The 21,217-nt window shown below is 41.3% G+C and overlaps 5 protein-coding genes across 7 annotated transcripts; 2 read left to right on the plus strand and 3 right to left on the minus strand.

Moving 5' to 3' along the window:
- The first annotated feature begins 1,344 nt into the window (after nucleotides 1–1,344).
- LOC108110002 (intrastrand cross-link recognition protein) lies at nucleotides 1,345–5,454 on the plus strand. 2 transcript variants are annotated; one of them, XM_017218839.2, is made up of 2 exons: nucleotides 1,345–1,724; nucleotides 4,395–5,454. In XM_017218839.2, the coding sequence occupies exons 1-2, from the start codon at nucleotides 1,461–1,463 to the stop codon at nucleotides 5,262–5,264; spliced, it is 1,134 nt and encodes a 377-aa protein (XP_017074328.1). In that variant the 5' UTR covers nucleotides 1,345–1,460; the 3' UTR covers nucleotides 5,265–5,454. The 2 variants fall into 2 exon arrangements, with proteins under 2 accessions (XP_017074328.1, XP_017074329.1); XM_017218840.2 differs by lacking the exon at nucleotides 1,345–1,724 and adding an exon at nucleotides 3,958–4,233.
- Nucleotides 1,801–2,356, minus strand: LOC108110004. Its single transcript, XM_017218842.2, has one exon. The coding sequence runs from the start codon at nucleotides 2,294–2,296 to the stop codon at nucleotides 1,982–1,984; it is 315 nt and encodes a 104-aa protein (XP_017074331.1). The 5' UTR covers nucleotides 2,297–2,356; the 3' UTR covers nucleotides 1,801–1,981.
- On the minus strand, nucleotides 3,036–3,795 carry LOC108110003. Its single transcript, XM_017218841.2, has one exon. It carries the CDS (start codon nucleotides 3,776–3,778, stop codon nucleotides 3,137–3,139), a length of 642 nt encoding a protein of 213 aa, XP_017074330.1. The 5' UTR covers nucleotides 3,779–3,795; the 3' UTR covers nucleotides 3,036–3,136.
- A 952-nt stretch (nucleotides 5,455–6,406) lies between the features above and the next one.
- Nucleotides 6,407–15,175, minus strand: LOC108110008 (cuticle protein 21.3). The gene is made up of 5 exons (XM_017218846.2): nucleotides 15,102–15,175; nucleotides 13,887–14,154; nucleotides 12,051–12,383; nucleotides 10,088–10,193; nucleotides 6,407–9,993 (listed from the first exon to the last, which is right to left on the minus strand). Exons 1-5 carry the CDS (start codon nucleotides 15,111–15,113, stop codon nucleotides 9,924–9,926), a joined length of 789 nt encoding a protein of 262 aa, XP_017074335.1. The 5' UTR covers nucleotides 15,114–15,175; the 3' UTR covers nucleotides 6,407–9,923.
- A 4,505-nt stretch (nucleotides 15,176–19,680) lies between these two features.
- On the plus strand, nucleotides 19,681–20,926 carry LOC108109930. Of its 2 annotated transcripts, XR_001772541.1 has the most exons (3): nucleotides 19,681–20,111; nucleotides 20,281–20,711; nucleotides 20,772–20,926. XR_001772541.1 is itself a non-coding variant. In XM_017218729.1 (2 exons), the coding sequence occupies exons 1-2, from the start codon at nucleotides 20,006–20,008 to the stop codon at nucleotides 20,514–20,516; spliced, it is 342 nt and encodes a 113-aa protein (XP_017074218.1). In that variant the 5' UTR covers nucleotides 19,681–20,005; the 3' UTR covers nucleotides 20,517–20,926. The 2 variants fall into 2 exon arrangements, 1 of the variants encoding a protein (XP_017074218.1); XM_017218729.1 differs by having other exon boundaries at nucleotides 20,281–20,926.
- The last annotated feature ends 291 nt before the right edge of the window (nucleotides 20,927–21,217 follow it).

Here is a 21,217-nt window from a genome sequence, read left to right on the forward strand (position 1 = left end):
TTACCCCTAGGGAGAAAGGGACATTAAGTACAAGGAACTTGGCTTGGGTCATTTTATTGGGTTAATACTCGTACATACCAACCAAAAAACAGACAAACAGACAGACAGACAGGCAGGCAGCCGGATGGAGAGACAACTTTCAATCGTGTGAAATGCGCTTTCAATTACGCGCTGTGTGTAATGAAATGAGCAAATAAATTTATGACTATCACGTATCACGTATACGCAATGTTGGCAGGTAAGCGAGCTTAAGTGACCATTACACACTAACCTGCGTCTGGATCTTCTTCTTTGCTATTTGGTTGGCTTTCATAATCGATGCCCATGGACGCCAACAGCGGGCCAAATCTCTTTGGGCCATCAAAACTGCATTCCAATTGAGCCGATTTTTTTCTGGCCTTAACCCCGCTTCCTTATATCTTATTTATTTATTTATATTTTTTTGTTGTCTTTTTTGTCTTTACACAGTGAGAAATATTGTCCAGGTAGTACATAAAATTCAGTTCACTAACTTTTATAAACTCAACGCTTTTACTTTAGAACTTTATTGGTAGTTAAACTTTTAGCTGCCACTCACTTAATTTGATAACTTTGCTATGATAAAGAGACGACACTCACACACACACACACACCCCCTCATTTTCGCACTGTGTATTTTTCTTGTGAGTTTCGCTTTTGGGTATGTTTTTTTTTTTTTTGGCATGCCCGGCACGTTCCTATAAACAACGTTTTATGCCGGTGTTTATGTTTAGTTTGCCCGTTCGGCAACCCAGCGGGTGGCACGCGGGCAGTGCTGGAGGATTGTTATGTAAGTGCCAAAGAGCATATTCAATTTGAATTGGAATTGGAATTGCCATAGCCATGTCTCCCTTTTGTTGTTATTACTTATTCCATATTCCACTCGCGAATGGATATATACAACGGGGGGAAAAAAGTTTAAAGAAAGTTATATCCATGGAAAAAGTGAAACAAAAACAACAGTCGGGGTGGGCGAAAATTAAAATAAAATATATATAAATGAAAATTATAATAATGCCTTCAGTGGGGAGGGGTAAAATAAAAACCAAAAGGTAGAAACTTTAAAGACTTAGAGGTAGAGGAGTGGGATTTCTCATCTATGATTGACAGGTTTCAACTTTAGGAAGAAGTTCTAAGATCTTATAAATAGACATCTAAAAAAACAAAAATAAAATCATGCAATAAACCTTTTACCAATACTACCTACTATACTTTTTTTTGGCCAAGTTTCTTGGCCTTCTTTTGTTACCTTTTCATGGTAAAAGTAGCCACCGCTGGCTATTACCCAAACCCAAAAAGGCGGTATAAAAACCAGCGGACTATCAGCGGCCGCTGCACAGTCGCACCATCGACGTTCGCGAGTTGATAACCATTCGCCCGGACTCAACGGGAGACGCTGTGTCCTCCAGATACTTCATATCCATCCAGTCACTACGTAAATCATGTTTGCTCTGGCACTGACAGTGGCGGCCTTGGTTCTAACCGGCCAGCAGGAGGTTTGCCGTGCTCAGGTCTCTATACACACGGATGCCAATACCAATTCCTATAGCCTGAAGACACCCGGACTGCAGCAGACCTTCACTAGATATTATGGAGGAGCAGCCAAGACGGCGCAGCAGCCACAGAATCAGCAGGTGGAGCAGCCACAGCAGCAGCAAGAGCAGCAGCAGCAGCAGCAGCAGCAGCAGTTCGAGCAGGAACAGTTGGTGAGTGTAGCTCCGTGGTGGGTGGTAATTGGGATGGAAAAACCTTCTCACTAACTAACTAAAAATATTAGAAAAGTTTCCAAACCCTTTAGTTAGACTTTATTAGAAGAATCAATAATCATTTTTTAGGCTTTACTAAATCAGAAAAAAACTTTCAGAAAATAATCACAATTTCTGGGAAAAAGTTAAGATTTGAATTAATCATTTAAGTTTTTAATATTTTTCAAATATTACTTCAAATCCAAAATATTAATCACTTATTTATTCGAAAGCACCTCATTGACTTCATTGGGATCTCCTGTATCCCTAAACAGATTCTTTAGCTCCTCGAAATAGTTCTTAAATGAGTCCACCATTGAGTTCCAGGCTTGGGTTATATTCTGACCAAATTCCCGGGCTGCATCACCGATCCGTTTGTCCAGTCTCGGATCATCTGGATAGACTAAATGCGGTCGCACATCATCGTACTCGTTGGAGTATTCCACATCGAACTCATCTGCCCAGGTGAGGGTCACCAGGGTGAGAATCAGGGCCACAATTAGTGGTACAAAGTTTCGCAATCCGGAAGTCATTTTGGTCAACTGTTCTGGCCAGCGGCTTGAATGGCCCTTTTGTACTCAGCCCCTTTCAATCCAATCACAGATTATTATGCAACTAGACACGGAAATGTTCGGTGCATGTCCAGATGCATCTCTCATCTCGACCGGAAGTTGTTCAATGGCTAACGCCGCCGGCTCATCGTGACTCGGCTCGTTACCGTATCTGTCGAATCTGGACAGCAGCTTGTAATTGCTGTGAGTGCCAGGGTGACCCCAATGGCCTCTACTTGGGTACAACATTCGATGGAATCGCTTTGATAGGTCGGTTTGCTTTTGATTTTATTGGTTTTGGCCGTGAAATCACTTTCAATTGTTGTTATAGCGGATTGGAGGTCATCATTACGAAGAGGTTTCGTTAGGTTGGGGTCATTAAATCTTATATTCAGATCAATAAATTTATCATAAACTTTGTTATTCTAAAATTGAAGTCCCATTGGTAATGTTTTAAGCAAAAGAAACGAAAGTTCTGAGCCGCCTTTGGGTCTTTTATAGAAAAAAAGGTAACTAACAAGATAGAAAAAGGCCAACGAAGACCAAAAATATTTAAGAAAATCAAAGACAAACTTCTAAAACTTCTTAGAAGTTTGTCAAATTAAAATGGTTTTTAATTTAGCCAAGTTATGAGGTCTAGAAATCCAGTTCTGGATCACCTTTTTTTCCAAATCCTATTTTTGTTCTTCAGTCTTTCCTTAAAACATTCGATTTGCCTTAGTTCCGGTTTCCATTTCCTTTTTTTATTGCACTTATTAACAAAAACAAAAAAAAATCACCCTATCAAGGTTCCTGGGGGTTCCTGGTTAAGGTAAGGTAACCTTAAACCGCTGCGCCAGCCGATTCGGAGATTTTCTGGCGCACTTGCTGCACCACATCCGTAACATTGTTCACAAAGGCCATCCACATGGACTTGATGCGATCGCCTATGCCCATGGTATCCGGTCCGCCCATATTCGGTGCCATTTCTGTGCCCGGTGGCGTCTGACGTCGTCGGCGTTGTAACTTCTTCTTGGTACTGGTCTTGGGACTAACACGAGATCGTGAGGCATTGTTAGCGGCACGCTTACGTGCCCGTCTTCTCCTTGCCTCTACCTCATCGTCGGCAGAAGATGCTGTTGTGGCGGCACTGCCCATTTTCCAGAAACACGGTGCTCGTCTATGACGATGCAGGCTCCTCCTTCGACGACGACGACGACGATCCTCCTCGGATGAATCAGCCGCAATTGGACGTATGGCATCGCCGTAACCCATAGAAGTTTTCGATTTCATAGATAGTAGAGGATTGCCGATGTCAAGGTCACGGTTAATGGCGCCGCCACCCTGAATGACCTCGGCTATATTCCCGGCCAGACTCATGGCGCCCAAGCTAAGGCTCTCGAATGGATTCTGTGGCCCTGGCCTGGCCGCAATCCGGGCCAGACATAGAGCCAGCAGAAGAACTCCCAACGGTTGGTAACTCATCGTTCTAACTGTGAAGCGGCGGCCTGGCGTTCGGTCTATTTAAGCTACCAAATCGCGTGATCCATTTCGATATGAATCCAAATTAAGATCAAAGTAGGCTTCCGGTTTTGACCCAATGACGGGTGACAGGTGTCAGGGAGCCAGCCGGGCTAACAAGCTCAGTCTCACTTGCTCGCTTAGTCGGTTCAGTTCGGTTCGTTTTATAAAATTTTTCGCTCCAGACTTTATCCAAAAATTGTATCTAAATCTGAAATTGAAATTATTATTTCTTTAACTGTCTGAGCTCGCGTTTATTGTACTCTGAAGGACTAGTTGAAGTTTGCATAACACGAAGTTAGCCAAACATGAGAACCACTAAAAGTCGCGGGGGCAATGCCAATCGTTTGGCCATTGCAGAAGGACAATGGGCTAAGGGCAATGCCTACCATAAGGATCATGGCCGTGGCCTATCATCCGTAAGTCTGATAACGTAGATCTTCAATATGAATAGATAGCCTTCATCCCTAAGATAATGGCTTGGATTGGAGTATATTATTAGTAACCTAAAGCTTATATGTTACCAAGATCCTGGTATCCTCCATAAGCTTATACGCCATTCCATCTAAATCTTTTCCAGCAAAATCCCGCCCAATTTGGTGGCTTCTCGCAATCAGGACAACAGTATCCAGCCGTATATTCTCAGCCAGGACTCCGTGGCAGTGGCAAGCTAAAGGCCACGCCCATTTCCCAGCTACAGCAGCAGCAACAGCAGTTATTGTCCCAACAGCAGCAGCAATTGCTGGCCGCCGCATCGCCACAGGGAGCTGGCTTGGGTTCAGGGGTGGGGGCTTCCGGCGCTGGAGGAGCATTGGGTGGCGGCGTCAATATGCCTACCTATGCGGATCAGATGCATGCAGCCTTTCTGGATTATCAGCGCCAGCGGGCGGAATTTGAGCAGCAACAGCAGCAGCTGTTGCAGAAGCTCTATCATTACTATCCTGATGTAACCGGTGCGGTGGCAACGGCCCAATCCCAAGCACCGCCCGCCGACGCTGCAGGACCAGTGAACGTGGCACCACAAACCTTGGCCGCTGGACGCTTCGCCTACCGACGACAACCACAGTTTGGCAGCAATGGCCTCCAGCAGCCCGAACGTCTGGGATCCGGATCCGCTCTCCCCCTAGGTCCAGGTGTTTCGGCCGGAGTCCCGGGTGGAGCCGTTGGATCTGGACCCCTGCGCACCGTGGGCAACGTTGGCGGAGCCGGAGACTTCTATTCCACGCAACAGCACATGGGTTTCTTGCAGCAGCAACAGCTGGACGTACTCCGTGACCAGCAGCAGTCGGTGGCCCAGCAATTTGCCACTAGCCAATTGGCTCCAACTACCCGTCAGAGCTATGGCATGGCTGTACCGATGTCCTCCGTGTTGGGATCACCACAGTATCAGCAATCGCCGGATGTTTCCCATGTGAGCTTCTCGAGTGGCAACTTGAACTACAGTTTCTAACGATGAGGAGGCGGTGGAGGAGGAGGAGGAGGAGAAAGGACTTCTAGTGACTAGTATTTGCATTTTTTTTCTGGAGCATCTAAGTTTTTTTTTTTCTCATACATATTTTTTTTTGAGTAAATTTTCGTGGTATTTGATAAGAATTGTGTAGGGCAAAAAAGCGAAATAAAATTTGTGAGTGATGATAAAATGGGTGATGTTTTTAATGATTAATGGTGAATGAACTTACAAGTTAAATCGGAATAATAAAAGGTTCCTTTAGTCAGAGACTTTAGCGTTGTGTAGCTTTTTCTGTTTTACGATCGTTTGTATGTATGTGGGAATAAGTTGGCATCTCCGTTCTAAGTAATTCACCACAGCTTTGGTGTGCCCAGATGAGTTGTTAGGAAGAAAACTAATATGGCAAGCTCAGTGGTTTGGTGGAGTTGAAAGGAGAAGGAGGATCTGAAAAGAAACGGTATTTGTTTATTAGTGAATTTACTTATTAAAAAAAAACAAAAATTGTGGTTTTCTTTAGTTAAAAGTTAAGGAATTTTAGACCACGATCTCAAATGGAATATTTGTAATGATTAAGGTAAATAAACTGTTATTTTCCAGACTCACCCATCATCACGTGCCCTGCTATTTCATTCAAACTAGCTAAATAACCTTTTTTTTAGATTTATCTTAACTAATTCTATTACTTAAAAAAAAGGTATTTGTTTATCAAAGGGAGACTATCTCTGCTTATCTTTAAAAGGCCATCGTGCTCACGTGCAATTAATGTTTTAATGTTGTTTTGAACGTACCGCCTTCGCAACGGTAATTGCGTGCTGCCATTGAGTCTGTTTATAGAGTTTATAATCTCATCGTGGCACGGGGCACAGTCCATCCCAACTTCCCCTCCTTCAACCAACAGATCCCAGATCCATTTATCCAAAGCCTCTGCTGCTCGCTCGCCACAGCCGCAGCGAATTTCGATTGTGGGGGTATTAATAGATATCCATGGAAATGGTGGTGGCTGCCACACCTCCACTCTGGCTTGCACCTTGAACATACATACATACATGTGTATGTGTGTGTGTGTGTGTGTGTGTGTACCCCTTGGATCGCCTTGGGGCAACAATGAATGGAAACAATTGCCTTGGCTACCCCGTGGGTCGGGGGTGGCGGGCCAACTAATTGGGATGAGGATTGAGAAAGTGGATGTGAATGAGGCTGATGATGAGGCCAGTGGATAGCAAAGTCCAATGCAAACATATATGGCGAAACATTGAATCCTTTGAGTGGCCACTTGCCACGTGTGCATCCATAACTGCACTGGAAGAAAAAGATATTAATAAAAGATGAGTGGAATTGAAAGTAGTTATGGCTATAATCTGGTTGGGTTTTGGTCTTGAAAAACTTTGATTTTTGTTATGGGAAATCTCATGAATTTTCCTAACAATTTATAAATCAACCACTTAAACCATTGCCTAACTTTTAAAAACCATTTAAAACAAGGAATTACTACCAAAAATGCTTACCAATATTTAGAGACTCTCTAGCTGAGTTAACCCCACTTAGAAGCAGGAAAACCATGACCTTGCCACAGGCAATATAGACATAATTCTGGGCGTTGCACTTGTTTGTGTTGCCACAAACAATTAAGAGAATGAGAGAACGAGAGTGTTATGCAATTTTGGGCCTCCAAGCAGCATTCTGGCCAACAGGTGACAATCGAATGGCCCCCTAAGGGGGCTGCTGGCAAAAAGAGGATGTCCTTGAAGGGGTCTTTCAGTCTTGGCAGGACACCTGCCGTTGCGGGCCAATGTAAACAGTAAGTGGCAGCTTGGCTTGCCAAGTACAAAACGAGGCAAAAACCGGAATATGGCAATCACCGATATCCGAAAGCCAAAACACGACAAATGCATTAGCCAGGGAGACGACACGCTGACTAAGCCATTTCCACACAACATGAAGGCTAATAAATCTTAAAGAGAGAGAGAGAGTTAGTGATCATCGAAACTAATTTAATTTGTAGACCAAATATTAATTGAAAAAACGACACAGAAGGCGACCAAAAAGCAACCCCATTTTCCTTGGCCATATTTGCATGGAAAATTCCAATTTAGTGTCCGGCCAGGCAAATACACAAACACCGGCCAACAGGAAAAAGCAAACAGGCCAGCTAGGCAAAAGCATACCAAAAGCAAAAAAAGGAAAAATCAAAAAAGAAAAAAAGAGAGAAGCATATAGGAAAAAAACAAAAAAAAAAAAAAGAAAATGGAAAAAGAATTGAAAAACTAGCCGAATGAGAGACGCAGTGCAAATATAGTTACTAAATAAGCCCACGTGTGCGTGCGTATCCTGTTAGTAGGAAGGATCCTGCCTGTGTCTATATATGTGAGTGTGAGTGTGTTTGTATCTATGTATGCGTAGGACCGCATCCTGTTCATTTCCCCAAACGAACTGGCAAAACAAAGCACAGCATTCAGATACAAAGATAAACAAAGTGTTTTCCCTTGGAGGTTTCCTAGCCATAGTGCTTCGCTTTCGCACTACCCACCTGTGGCCAACTTTGCATGTCCTGGGAAAACACGAAAATTGCACTAGGAAAATTCCCCTCTCAAAAAAGAGAGAGAGAGAGAGAACAAACTAGCACTAGCACTTCTAGTTTAGTTTCCTAATTAGCTGCATAATTAGGAAGTAACTTTCGGTCCCAAGTGGCCAGCAATTGGCAAGTGGAAAATGCTTATATAGTGTGGTTACTGATTGTTTATAATAAATGTCAAGGAAAATGTCACTTGGAAATTATTTTTGTATAAATAGAAATAGAAATTTTGTTGTTTATTTATAGATTAACAAAGAAATGGCTATCAAATTTAGGGATTTATTAAGAATTTTAGTAAATTTGGTTGACAAATTGGAAAAATTTTGTAGTTGCTAGAAAATCTCCTTCAAACTTTGCCAATTTTCTTTAAAAAAAAGTGCGTTTTTGTTAAATATCTAAATAAGAATTTTATAATTTATGTTTTATACTATTTTTTGAGTGCAGAAATCCTTTTAGTTATATCTTAAAACAAGCTAATTTTTTACTTAATCAATTAACTCAACAGCTTAGCCAGCTTGGCAGCTTTTAAATGTTAAATAATTCCAACTTTTAAGCCACAAAATCATAAGCAAGCCTTGCTTATTATTTAAACAGTCAATCAAAATGAATAAATAATTAAGAGAAAAGGAGAAATTCCGCAGAAAACAGTTGTTAGTTTCATTTTTTATCACAAATAAACTAAAAAAAAAGATAAAAATATGAATTTTTCCAGGGAAGTCAACATGCAGCAGGCAGGCCACTTTAATTAACACAAAATGCGCGTGAAAAGATTTATTTATATTCCAGATTTTTCTCTGGAAAAGCTAAGAACGCCTACCCGCCCCCCTGCAGTTATCCCCGGGCTTAGAGTTATCCTTGTTGATGGCCCTTAAAGCTGTCGTCCCTCGCCGCTCAACGCCATCATTCAACTTAGCTTTGGCTAGCTCCAACTTTCGACTTTCACTCTCCATCGCGAACTCAGTGACATTTTGAATAGCCATCGAATTGCTAGGGATATGTTCTATGTTCTAGGCAATATTTTAGGCCAGGACCGAAAATAAACGGGTTATCATCTATTTCGGGGGCCATGTGCCCTGCCCCCATGTGCGAGATGGTGACGTAAATTGGTTTTCTGGGCCTTTGCACTTTCACTTGCTATTTTGCTGGACTACATTCGCTAGATACATACATATATTTATGGCCACCAAACAGTGCGTTTCATAGGGATAGTATATAATACTAAGAGTAGTAACTTTTAGCTTTAACCATATGAAACGCATATTGAGCGTGTTATGCCCCATAAAGTATGCTGATCAACTGATGCGTGGCATATAAATCTCAGCCTGCTTCTGCTTTGCATCATGGCCAAAAGTATAGTAAGAAAAAAAAAGCATGCAGCACTGCAACTGTGCTCTTGCAATGTATCATATATCATATATCATATATGCGACAGGCGAAAAAAAAAACGTCCTTCGAGTCCTCCTCCCTGCCATGTCATCATTTGCCAGCCAGCCAGTTCATAACAATGAGTTTATTTTTTCCAACATTTCCACATGCATTTCGTTTCAGTTTACAAAATAAGTTTAAATACAACGTAAATTCAACCGCGATAAAAAAAAAAACAAAACACTCACACACAGGAGGGTTGGTGGTTGAGAGGAGGGCGGGGTGGCTATAAGTTTAAGCTCTGGGGCCGGGCTAACAACACGATAATAGGAAAAATAAAACACACAAAAAAAAACCATAATAATAATACAGAAAAAAGCGGAGCAGAGTGAAGCGTGCGGCATCGCTGGCTTCCATCATCGTTGCCCAGGTGAGGTCAGGTGAGGCTCCGCCGCCGCCGCTGCCGTCGCCTCTCACAGGTCACAGGCTCTTCTCGGTGCAGTTAACAAATTGAGTTTTAATTAAGGCGAACAGCTAACGTTGACACGCTCTGGGTATTATTGTTCCTATTAGTGTTAGTTAGCCAAACGGGATAGTAGGCGGCGGTATCTGTACTTGTGTGTGTGTGTGTGTGTGTATGCTTGAGTGTGTATTGGTAATGTAGGAGTAGCACGGGGGAGCGGGCTAAGTGACGGTGCGGTGGGCGGTAAGCGATGGATCCCCTAGTAGCCATAGTGAATACCATGACCAGAGACCGATGTATGCACAAGGGCGGGTGCGGCAACAGCGGCCCTAAAAAAGAAAGAAAGAAAACCCAGATGGGGGGGGGGTGGCGATTATGAGGCAGCCGCCTTATTAATATAATTCTGCTAGCTAGGATACTCACTTAACCACTGGGGCAGCTAGATGCGTAGCGTAGGCAGGGGCAGCATAGGCGGGGGCTGCGTAAGCGGGGGCGGCCAATCCAATGCCATGTCCAATGATTCCAGGAGCTAGTCGTTGGTGGTGATGGTAGTTGTAGTAGTGGTAGTGGTAGTAAACAACACAACAACATATTCAAAACGTTAGCAGGTCTTTTAACACAAACACAAACGCAAAAGAGACATAGACATAGTAGAAAAGAGAAGATAGATAGACAGGGACAGATGGCTGGACTGAAAAGAGAGATAGTCGCCGAGGTGGATAGAGGGTCTCGAGATGGGTCGCTGTGGTGGATAGAGGGTAGAGATGGAGCTTCCCCAAATTAGCATCGAGTCCATTGTTTGGACAATACACTGTAAGGAGCCCAGGGGCTTCTCCAACCATTGCGCCACTTAAAGGTTGTCAACGGCAACCACCTGACAAGGCCTGACGATACCATCCGTCCACCCACCCAGCATGGTTTGTGCCGCAACATTGCTGCACTGAAAGAAAGTTACTAGTAGATTTGCTTGGGAAAATCTTTTGATTTAGCAGCAAAAAAGGGTAGGAAAAGTGAAAGGTAAACCTAATTTCTTGAGTTACTTTGCTTTTTGGCACTTTTAAACTAAAATATTCCCTTATTTTCTCTCAGTGTGCTGTTCTTTTGAAGAAACTGCCAACCCACAGCCCTGGGAAACGTGCATGGCTTGAAAAACTCCCGCAGAGCAGGCAATATAAAGCTGATGGACATGTTAAATCAGTAAGTAAAATAAATATTAAAGACTATAACCCACTAAAAATAAACTTTATATAAATATTTCTCTCAGTGCATTGAAAACACAAAACCTGGAAGGGCGTCAGACAACATCAATCAAGTGACATCCCAGTGACACCGAAGGGAACTGCGATGACTTGGCCAAATCGGTGATTGGGAGTGACTCACTGACTTGAAACTTGGTCCTGGGGCTGAATCAGCAGCATTTTTTCGGATGCAGTTTTTGGTAACAAACATTTTGGCATGTTGAACACTGCTTGACCGGAGCTTTAAAGCCGTCGCCAAAACGAATAGATATATAGATAGATAGATAGATAGGCAGGCGATGAATGATTGATTACACTATGGGAGTGATGGGGTGGTTACCTCACCGCTGAATTCCCAACCAACCAAGCAAGTTATATATCTGTTTTCTAGGAAGACAAATCGATTGCGGACGGACCCAAAAACCGATTATCCCTTTTTTGTTTGGCTCTATGTGGTTGGGTGGATCCCAATCCGGAATGTTGGTGTGGCTATATCGATTGCCTAAGGCTGTTTAGGGTATCCTTATGATTGCTGGAGGCAATAGCAATGATCTCTTTGAGGGCTTTAACCTTTAAATTTTTAAGCCGTAATAATGCCTTATCACCTGTGTGATGGTTTTCCCAACCACCACCTTCCACAACTTAAAACAATTTGAGGGGAAAGTTTTTCCTCTTGGCTTTCGCCACAATCTACTGCATCAAAACGATCTGTAAGTAGTGTAAATCCCTTTACCCCCTCCTTAACTAACTTTGGTGGCACGACTAGCTCAGGAGAAGAGTCTACCCCACACATCAGAGTCCTGATGGAGCGAAACTTGTTCTTTGTACGCCACACCAGGAGAAGGAAAGTTTGTTTTTGCCAAGTGCACTTGGCCAGCATAGCGAAAACACAATAAAGTTTTGCTTTTCAGACTCAGGGGGAGGGGGGAAAACTCCTGCCAGAAATTAGTGGAAAATCGCTGAGGAAACAGAAAACATTTTTTCGGGGCATATACAAGGAAGCGGTGCGAAAAGTGCATAAGAAGAGTGCATGAAGAGTTAGATCGGTGAAATGGGATTAGCTTTCAGGTTAGTCCTGGATACAGGAAACTGGTTACTTGGGATACTTGCAAGCTCAAATCCCAACCAGATTCCTGGTCACCACCTACCGTACGAAGGAGCAGCGGCATATTTAACAACCGGAGCTGGTGCAGCGGCGATTGGGGCATGGGCCAGATATCCATGCGATATGGCTGGAGCGGCACTATAAGAACCATATCCGCCATATCCATAGCCTCCATAGCCACTGTAGCCTCCCAGTCCCAGGGAGTGACCCAATTGCACGGAATGACCCAAGTGTCCCAGTCCGGAGATCTGAATAGCCGGTGCCGTGGCTCCATAATGTCCGCCATAGGCTACGCCCTGGATTTGAGCTGGAGCCGTGTGTCCAGCATAGCCCAAGGAATAGGCCGGAGCAGCAGCGATGGCATGGGCCGGAGCAGCTTTTGGTTTTGGTTTTTTTTTTGTTTGGGTTAAGATTTTAATTTTTGTTGGGTTAAAAGTGTTAACTAAGCAGTGATGGCAGGTTGCTGACTAAAAAAGGGTTTTTATTTCGTTTTAAATGGTTGAAAAAAATCGAATTAAATATAATCTAATATTATAAATATTTTTAAGGAATATACAAAAATTAGGAAAAAATTTTAAAAAGTAAAAAAGTGAGTTCAAAAAGTGAGAAAAACTGAATTTTGAGCAATTTTTGGAGGAAACTTTCTTTGTTTTTTGCTTTTTCCCATAAAATATCTTTAAGATTAACTATTTTTTAAGATGTAAGTATACGAGGTGTGTTCAAAAAGTAAGGTGACTTTTCAAATTTCGCGGGCAACATATTTTCGATTATCGTTTTTTTTGTTTTGTTATATTGGTACACTCTTCCCTAACATCTGTACCAAGTTTCAATGGAACATCCTCTTTTGTTTGGTTGTGAGAGGCGTAAAGTTACAAGTTATTTTGCGAGCTCGGCGATTTTTTGCTTTTTTCGGTCTTGGCTCGTCTGGGCTCTTCCATTGGGACGATTGGGCTTTGGTTTCGATATCATAACCATATACCCATGATTCGTCACCAGTTATGACCCTTTTGAGTAAATCTGGGTCGTCGTTGACGTCATTCAACAGCTCTTGAGCGATGCTCATGCGACGGTTCTTTTGGTCAAAATTCAGCAATTTCGGAACAAACTTCGCTGACACACGACTCATACCCAAAACGTTTGAAAAAATTTCATGGCACGAGCCAAGCGATATACCGACATCTTCAGCAACTTCTCTGATAGTGATTCGACGATTTTCCAAAACAATTTTCGTCACTGCTTGAACGTTTTCATCAGTTGTTGACGTGCTTGGGCGTCCAGAGCGAGGCTGGTCATTGGCATCTTCCCGGCCATCTTGGAAGAGTTTGTACCACTTGTACACATTTTTTTTACTCAGAACAGTTTCACCGTATGCCACTGTCAACATTTCAAGTGTTTCAGAGCACTTAATTTTATTTTTTACACAAAATTTGATGCAAATCCTTTGATCCATATTTTTCGATAGCAAAAAATCGCCGAGCTCGCAAAATAACTTGTAACTTTACGCCTCTCACAACCAAACAAAAGAGGATGTTCCATTGAAACTTGGTACAGATGTTAGGGAAGAGTGTACCAATATAACAAAACAAAAAAAACGATAATCGAAAATATGTTGCCCGCGAAATTTGAAAAGTCACCTTACTTTTTGAACACACCTCGTATTTTTTATACGAATTATCAATTTATAAACATATTTTCTTTCCCTTTTTGAGGTCAAAACCTGAACCTTCACTGGAACTACGTGCAAAAAGGCAAACAATGGTGACTGTGAGTGGTGTGAGCTTGTGCTGAATGGTGCTTTAGCGGTGTATCTTTCAGTGGATTCAGTGGATACTTGATGGATCTCATAGATCTAGTATAGATAACTAGATCCCTTACTCACCTGCATAACCATGAGCGGCAACGGGCGCCAGACCAGCATCATTGCTGATGCTCGAACGCTGGACATGGGATTGCGAATGGGCGGTCTGAACCTGGCTGGCATAGTCCGATTGCGAGGATTGTCCATAATGACCCTTAACAGTATGCTCCTGAGTGCTACCAACAGAGGCATGATCGACACTAGGAGCACTGATCGAATAGGCAGCCGGACCACCAGGTTTCGCCTGGGTGCAGGCAATCAATGCCAGAAGGACAACGGAGAGTACAACCTGCGGATGAGTAATATTTATGCATTATGCTGGCATATAAATTCCCTGTGTCTGTCTGGCTTTTGTCGCAGTTCGAAGAAGCTCAACAGGAAATTGCAGGCGAACAAACTTTTAATTAAGTTGCTAAAGTTTGTTTCTGGCAAATAGTTGGATTATATATAACCTTGAAAGGTTGCTGCTGCTGCTGCTGCAGAAGCGATGTCTATCGCTTAATCGAAAGACATACAAAGCTATCTATTCAATATAAAAAATATATATATGCCATATTGCTAAGTAAATCGTAAACTGTTAAGGGGGAGGGAAAAGAAACCGGAAAACTGCCAGCAATGTAAAAAATAAATATGCAGACATATTTACCCATAAACTATTGGCTTTTAAAAAGGAAAACTACACAAAAAGTGAAATGTTAACCAACTTTTAGTGTTAATAAAAAATAATAAATGAAAGTGGTTTGGTTAACTATATAAATCCTGGCTGGTTTACTCACAAATTAACTCTTAATAAACTTCAATTTTTCACTATCTATGCTTTTGACCTCATATTTCTTAGCCATAACCAGCAATCCTGAACCAGTTTAAGGCCTCATAATTAGCAGCTTCTAAACAATCGCATAATTAGCATGCGTGTTGGTCTTGCTCTCATTTTTCCATTGCCTTGGACATTGAATTTCAATTGCGAATTGAGCCGAGATTGAAATGCACTTTCAATTGGCCAAGATGGGGTCGAGTTGTGGCCTGGCCAAGAGCCAGTCAACCTAGTTATCCTGCCAGCAAAAGGGAAAATCAAGGAGTGCCTCTTCTTTGTTGATGTTAGAAAGGATAACAGCTGCAGGCAGCTTGTATCTTTGTATCTTTGTATCCTGACTGGCAGACTGACTGACTGGCTGACTTGCTGACTCCTTTTTCCATGTCAATCCCTGTGTCAGTGGCAAAAAGGCAACCACGCACCTTGAATGCCATTGTTGTAGTTTTTGTTGTTGTTATAGTAGGTTTTTCACTTAAAAAAATGCGACTCAGTTCGATTCGGATTGCGATTGGTAACTGTCTCGGTTAGCCGTTCTTTGGGCCTATTTATACGACTGCAGGCAGCCGCCGACGTCGCCGGTTTGCTCTCAAAAAAAAAATATGTGTGGCAAAAAAATAAAATACAACAACAAAAATGGTGAAAAAAAATAAAATCATTGGAAAAACAAAACAAAAAGAAGAAAAATTAAGTGGCAGCAGCCATGAGAACGGGTTTTCATCAGTTGGCAAAGCAGGCAACGCGCAGGCGCGCCCGCTCTACGCAATACCGCCGCCGCCATCGTCGCCACGCCTCCTGCAATCCAACGCCTCATTGCCTTTCGTGTTAATCATATCGATTGTTTAATTGGAAATTTGTCCAAATGTCCAAAAGACGACAAAAAGGAAATGCCAGCGGACAAGGTGAGTTCGCTTTTGGCTTGCTGAACTAGCGAAGTCTTTCCTCGACTTGTTCTCATTTCCAGGAGCCATGCCCTCTGCCCCGGCATAACATCATTCACGTGGCTCTTGTCAAGTGCTTTATTAATGGATAGCCGCCGCTCTACCTCCCCCATCCCACTATATTTTCCATTTTTCACCACACCCGGTGCGTTGCATATTTTTTGTTTTTGTTTTGGTTTTTTTGTTTTCGGGCCCAGCCTGCGGACTTTTTGTGTTCAACTTTTTACAGACTTTTCATACCACGCATTTGATATACGAGGTGTGTTCAAAAAGTAAGGTGACTCTTCAAATTTCGCGAATTTCAAATTTTTCGATTATCGATTTTTTTGTTTTGTTATATTGGTACACTCTTCCCTAACATCTGTACCAACTTTCAATGGAACATCCTCTTTTGTTTGGTTGTGAGAGGCGTAAAGTTACAAGTTATTTTGCGAGCTCGGCGATTTTTTGCTATCGAAAAATATGGATCAAAGGATTTGGATTTTTTGGCCAAAAACAACACCACAATAATGCCTCAGCCACCATATTCACCGGATTTGGCCCCATGTGACTTTTTCTTGTTCCCAAAACTGAAGATAATCGAAAAATTTGAAAAATTTGAAATTTGAAAAGTCACCTTACTTTTTGAACACAACTCGTATAACTTCTAATAATATAACTTCGATAATCGAAAAATTTGAAATTCGCGAAATTTGAAGAGTCACCTTACTTTTTGAACACACCTCGTATATTAAGTGGGCATAATGGCCAGTACTTTATAGAGCTTTCTAATTAAGAATATATATGTACATATATATAAATAGGAAAACTGAGGAAATTATGATAAATTAACTAACTGCTTTTGTTGACAGAAAAGCTCTAAGAGGTCAAGAGAATGCTTTTGGTTTTTGCTATTTGGGCAATGTTAATGGTAATGTTTAAATGAGGTTATTATCATGGAAAGTTAATGATTGTAATAAGGAAAATAATATGTTTGAGTAAATGTTTAAATATTCTAATGTTAAATTAGATATATTTAAGATTTTTAAGGCATTTTTTAGGGGAGTTTCAGAGTAGCTTAACTTGAGAATGTAAACTTCCTTAGATTTGTAGCTATAATACACATTTTTTGTTGGGAAATAATGGTTTAAAAATTTAATTATTTAGAAAAATATTGATCAATTATTTATATAGATTATTCCTAGACTTAAGGGATTGAATTCTGGAAGCAATTTATATAATAATAACTAAATTCTGTAAGAAATAACCTAACAAATTATCTTCTTAATGGTCAAAGTAGACATATTTTTAAACTTAGCATTAAGGAAGCTAAGAAATTGTTAAATTATAATATTTTACTAATAAATATATCACATTTTAACCCCTTAATACCTAATGAGTATATGACCAACCGACTAGATGCCAACTTCTCAGTTACCATTTGTTATTTTTTTTGCTAGTTCTCACGCAGCCGCCGCCAAATGGGCGCGGAAATTGGGCAGATTGGATCGGATCGGTTTGGATCGGGGCGCTTTAACCGAGAGAGTGGGAGCCATAGACATAGAGATTGCAACTGGGGGGCATAGAGTTTTGTGGGCCTGTTTTTTGTGGGGCCTGTTGAGGACCTGGCAGCAGACCTGCCTCTCTGATTGCACCGCATTTCGAAAGGCCCGAAAGGCCTTTTTGTTGGCTTTTGATTTGTGTTTTCTGATCTAAGCCATTTTTGTTGTTGGTTAACAATTTTTTGTGGGTCGCTCGCAATTTATGCGCACTTTGTGCGTTGTCGTGACGAGGGACAGATAGAAGCACCGAGAGAAATTATTTATATTTATTTTTAACAATGGTTTTATAATTTTTGTCTTTAATTGGTTTTATAAAAATAGCTTCGCTTCGCTTTTAAGATTCAAGTTAATATGATTATTTTTTAATTTTTATTTTAAATATTTACTATTGTGGTAGGCCCACTGTACTTCACGTAGCATAACACATACTTAGAATAAAACAGAATATCCCAAGTTAACTGTAAGCTTCAAATTGTTATCCCTTTCTACCATATATATTAGCTTAAGAGATCACATGTTTCTCCTTCGCTGACGGATAAGCGAGGATAAGGAAGCAGAGAAATTGTTTAGTATGGTTATCCTTTTCTACCGTATGCATTAGCCTAAAAGATCAACTGCATGTACGTATATATCTATCTCGCTGGCGGATGAGCGTGGTGAATAAAGAAGATGAATAGCGTCATTTGCTTTTTGGCGGTTAGCAAGAGCGGTTGAATAATAGGAAAAGTGCATTAAAAGTTTTAAAGTGTGTATTAAAGTGCGTATTAAAGTGTTTAACCTGTTAATAAGAAGTATTAAGAAGTTCTAATATCTAAAAATTAAAGTTCAAATTCTATAAACTATTTTTTTTTCAACTGTATTCTGGTGTGGTTCACATGTAGAGCGGGCCAGGGAGCGTTATGTAATAGCCCACAGCTGGCTGTCCGCCTGGGAGCAAACACACACATACACTCCAACAATACACACAGAGATTTCGCAACCAAGGCGACGCTGGGAAATTGCTAGCATTTTCCAACTGTCAACCGGAGAACCTCCGCCAAGGAGAGCGAGTCGGACACCCAAATTCGAAATCGTAGTCGGGGGCAAAAGTGCAGCCAACCTTCAGGACAAATATATGTATGTACGTAGAAACGCACAGCGGGGTTTTCTTTTATGTTTTTTCTTATTTTTTGAAACGGTCAGTAAAAGCATTATCAAGCTGAAGACGGCGCCACTTGTTTTGGCATTGCCAATTCCGAGGAAGCACACAATAAGACAAAATGGCGGAGAAGTTGTGAAGGATTGCACTTAGAAAAATACACATGTAAGTTTCTTTATAATTATTATGGCTTTGACTTTAACAATGTGCTTCAGAGAGCAGGATCAAGATTTAGATCCAGGTAGAAACAGTGAAGGATCACGTTGAAAGAGCTTCTTAGCCAGAGTCACCAGTCCCAGGTTGCTCTTAAGAAAACTATCAAGGAAAGATCAGTCACAAATTTAATCTATCCCCCACCACCCAGTGCACCACAGCCGGCGACGACTAGAAAAACCCTAAACATCTGTTCACCCCACAGACACCAGCAAGGCCACTGCGAAATCGGTTAAATCTAAGTCTAGATTCAGCACCGCTACGTTTCCATATAGCACGATAATGTCGGAGGATCAGGAGTTCCACTGTGACGAGTTCGTCATGAAGATACCCATGTGGCGGGATGCACATATGAAAGAGCAAAGAGCACGGCTCGAAAGCCTTAGGGTACGCCAAAACCAAAACGAGGCAAAGCTGGACCCGTTGCTTGAGGATTCCGAAGGCATACAATTGGCCAATGAAGTACCAGCTCAAGCATTTGGTGAAAATGTGGTCAGCATGAAGGCGCGAGAAGACTTCGGCGTCTCCTGGGTGGATGCTATCGAAGCGCCTACATTGATTGCCAAAAGAAAGGCACTGACTGAGCCTGTGGCAACGTTGGCTAGCGGAAAGCTGCCCTCCACCACCGCCGAGGCAGAGTATCAAGTAAATCACTCCTCCTACGTTTTTAAAAAGCTAATCAACCGCAAGAAGAATCGTTAGCCAGGCCGCTCCTGGTGGAACTACTACGGAAGCTAAGCTGGCGATCGGACAAAAGGCGTTGCGTTTACCATTTTTTTTTTTTTTAATTTAGTGTTTATTTTAGTGTTAACAACGACTCCCAGAGATGGTCAGATGTCAAGTAATCCAGATCAGAAGATGTTTTTTGTTTGAATTTTTTTATTTTATTTTTATGAGAAAAGAAGTGCGAAGATGTCTTCTAAAACTTTTTATAGGAAGTGTTCTTGCAGAATTCTTAAATCCAAAAATATTTTTGAAATTGCCTAAGAGATATGAATAATCATTTTCAAGTTAAGTTCATTGCTGCTAAGCTATTTTTTTTTCTCGAAAAATCGATAATAACCGATGAGTCAAGTTAAGTTACCATTGCGGGACCACTTCGTTGATCGCAGGGATTCAAAAACACTCAACTAAGGAAATTACAAAAAATAAAAATATATATATATATATATATAGGAAAGATAAAGAAACATGATAAGCTTTCCCCGCCGACTGTAATAATCTTTGAGTAAATATAATTAAATAATCAATAACCCGCTGATAAAAGAAAAGGTCAAACGGGGAGATAATCCGGAGATCGGGTAGTCGGAAAAAGGAGCTTGCCATGGAACTGCCCCGCCTCATTCCGGGACTTTGACTTCAGATAACCGACGACCCGACTGTATATAAAACGTTTCGATTGGTTCCCATACAACAGAACTTGCGGATCAGCATCCAAGTTAATAACAGCATCAACCATAGATTCCAGGGATTTACACAAATCAAAGAAAAACAGAATGCCGAACTTTACCGTCGCCGCTGGACTTTTAGTCTGCCTGATCATCATACTGGGAGGCCAAGGAGCCCTGGCTGGCATTTCTAGGGTTAAACTGACCAATCCCAGTAAGTTTAAGGGGTTCAATGTCTTTAAACAAAGATTCCCTATCATAAATCACTTGCAAAATAAGAAGATTTAAAGATTTGCTTTTATATACTTAATCATAACTCAAACTTTTAAACCAAAGATAAAGTTTTTAAGAAATGTGTACGATTTAATTTTTCCCGGTTTCAGCTTATCCCGGCAGGTGTGTGTTAGACGGTTATACGACTATGATGCCCGGTCAGATTCGTAAGGTTCCAAACGTGCCATGCGCCAGTGTCAAGTGCGATTCCGATTTATATGCGACCTTCACTAACTGTCCAATTGTCGATCCACCGAAAGGATGCAAACAACGCGATTTTGTCAACCCAAATCGCGATTTTCCCGCTTGCTGCGAGCGAAAATACGAATGCAAAGCAAAAAACTAAAACTGATGGTGTCAAAATTTTCGAATGCTTCAGCAATATGCAATTAAATAATAAGCTTGATTTATACAATTAATTTGCGCTCCTCGAAGCCCCAGAAAATAAACCAGATCCAGAAGGAGGAGGATTTGGAATCGTTTAAGGTTGAAATATATTTGATGTCTCTCTTTTGGCAATCACAATTTCCCTTTTTTCTTCGTAAGTTTTGCTCATTTGTTTGTTTCTTTTTTGTTTTTAATAAAATTTCAATAATTTTAGATTTAAATGAAGACTTTAAGAAAATTACGAATTAAAATGCTTCACATTTCGTCTATCAATGACCAAGTTATGGACATAATATGGTAATTTTGAGGGGTGTTTATCGAGTTTTGCATTTTTAGTAAGGATACTATAAAGTAGTATAAGTTTATTAATTTCTTAATCTTGTTTTGGCTCAGTGTAAAACTTGCGAAGGGAAGTGAATTCCCGATGCAGCGGCAATCATCGATTGTCATTGTCATTGATGATGAGCCACCACTCTCTCTGCCCATCTATGTTGTTGCTATTGTTGTTATTCCATTGTGTAATGGCGTGATGTTTCAATTACCGCCCATCATTCCCATTTCTTCCTCCCCCTTCATTGTTAAAACCCAGCGATAAATACACACACACTAACTACTACACACACACACACACACACAATGCCAACTCTGCGGGCGACGCAA

The sequence above is a fragment of the Drosophila eugracilis genome, unplaced genomic scaffold (genome assembly GCF_018153835.1).
Source record: "Drosophila eugracilis isolate 14026-0451.02 unplaced genomic scaffold, ASM1815383v1 contig_394, whole genome shotgun sequence".
NCBI lineage: Eukaryota > Metazoa > Arthropoda > Insecta > Diptera > Drosophilidae > Drosophila > Drosophila eugracilis.

Coding starts and splice junctions, on each gene's coding strand:
- LOC108110003 (XM_017218841.2), bottom strand. CDS start 3,778: ATGAGTTACCAACCGTTGGGAGTTCTTCTGCTGGCTCTATGTCTGGCC.
- LOC108110004 (XM_017218842.2), bottom strand. CDS start 2,296: ATGACTTCCGGATTGCGAAACTTTGTACCACTAATTGTGGCCCTGATT.
- LOC108109930 (XM_017218729.1), top strand. CDS start 20,006: ATGCCGAACTTTACCGTCGCCGCTGGACTTTTAGTCTGCCTGATCATC. Junction 20,112..20,280: donor GGTTAAACTGACCAATCCCA/GTAAGTTTAAGG, acceptor TCCCGGTTTCAG/CTTATCCCGGCAGGTGTGTG.
- LOC108110002 (XM_017218839.2), top strand. CDS start 1,461: ATGTTTGCTCTGGCACTGACAGTGGCGGCCTTGGTTCTAACCGGCCAG. Junction 1,725..4,394: donor AGTTCGAGCAGGAACAGTTG/GTGAGTGTAGCT, acceptor AATCTTTTCCAG/CAAAATCCCGCCCAATTTGG.
- LOC108110008 (XM_017218846.2), bottom strand. Junction 12,384..13,886: donor TGCCGCTCATGGTTATGCAG/GTGAGTAAGGGA, acceptor CAAAACCAAAAG/CTGCTCCGGCCCATGCCATC. Junction 9,994..10,087: donor CTAGCTGCCCCAGTGGTTAA/GTGAGTATCCTA, acceptor TTTCTTTTTTAG/GGCCGCTGTTGCCGCACCCG.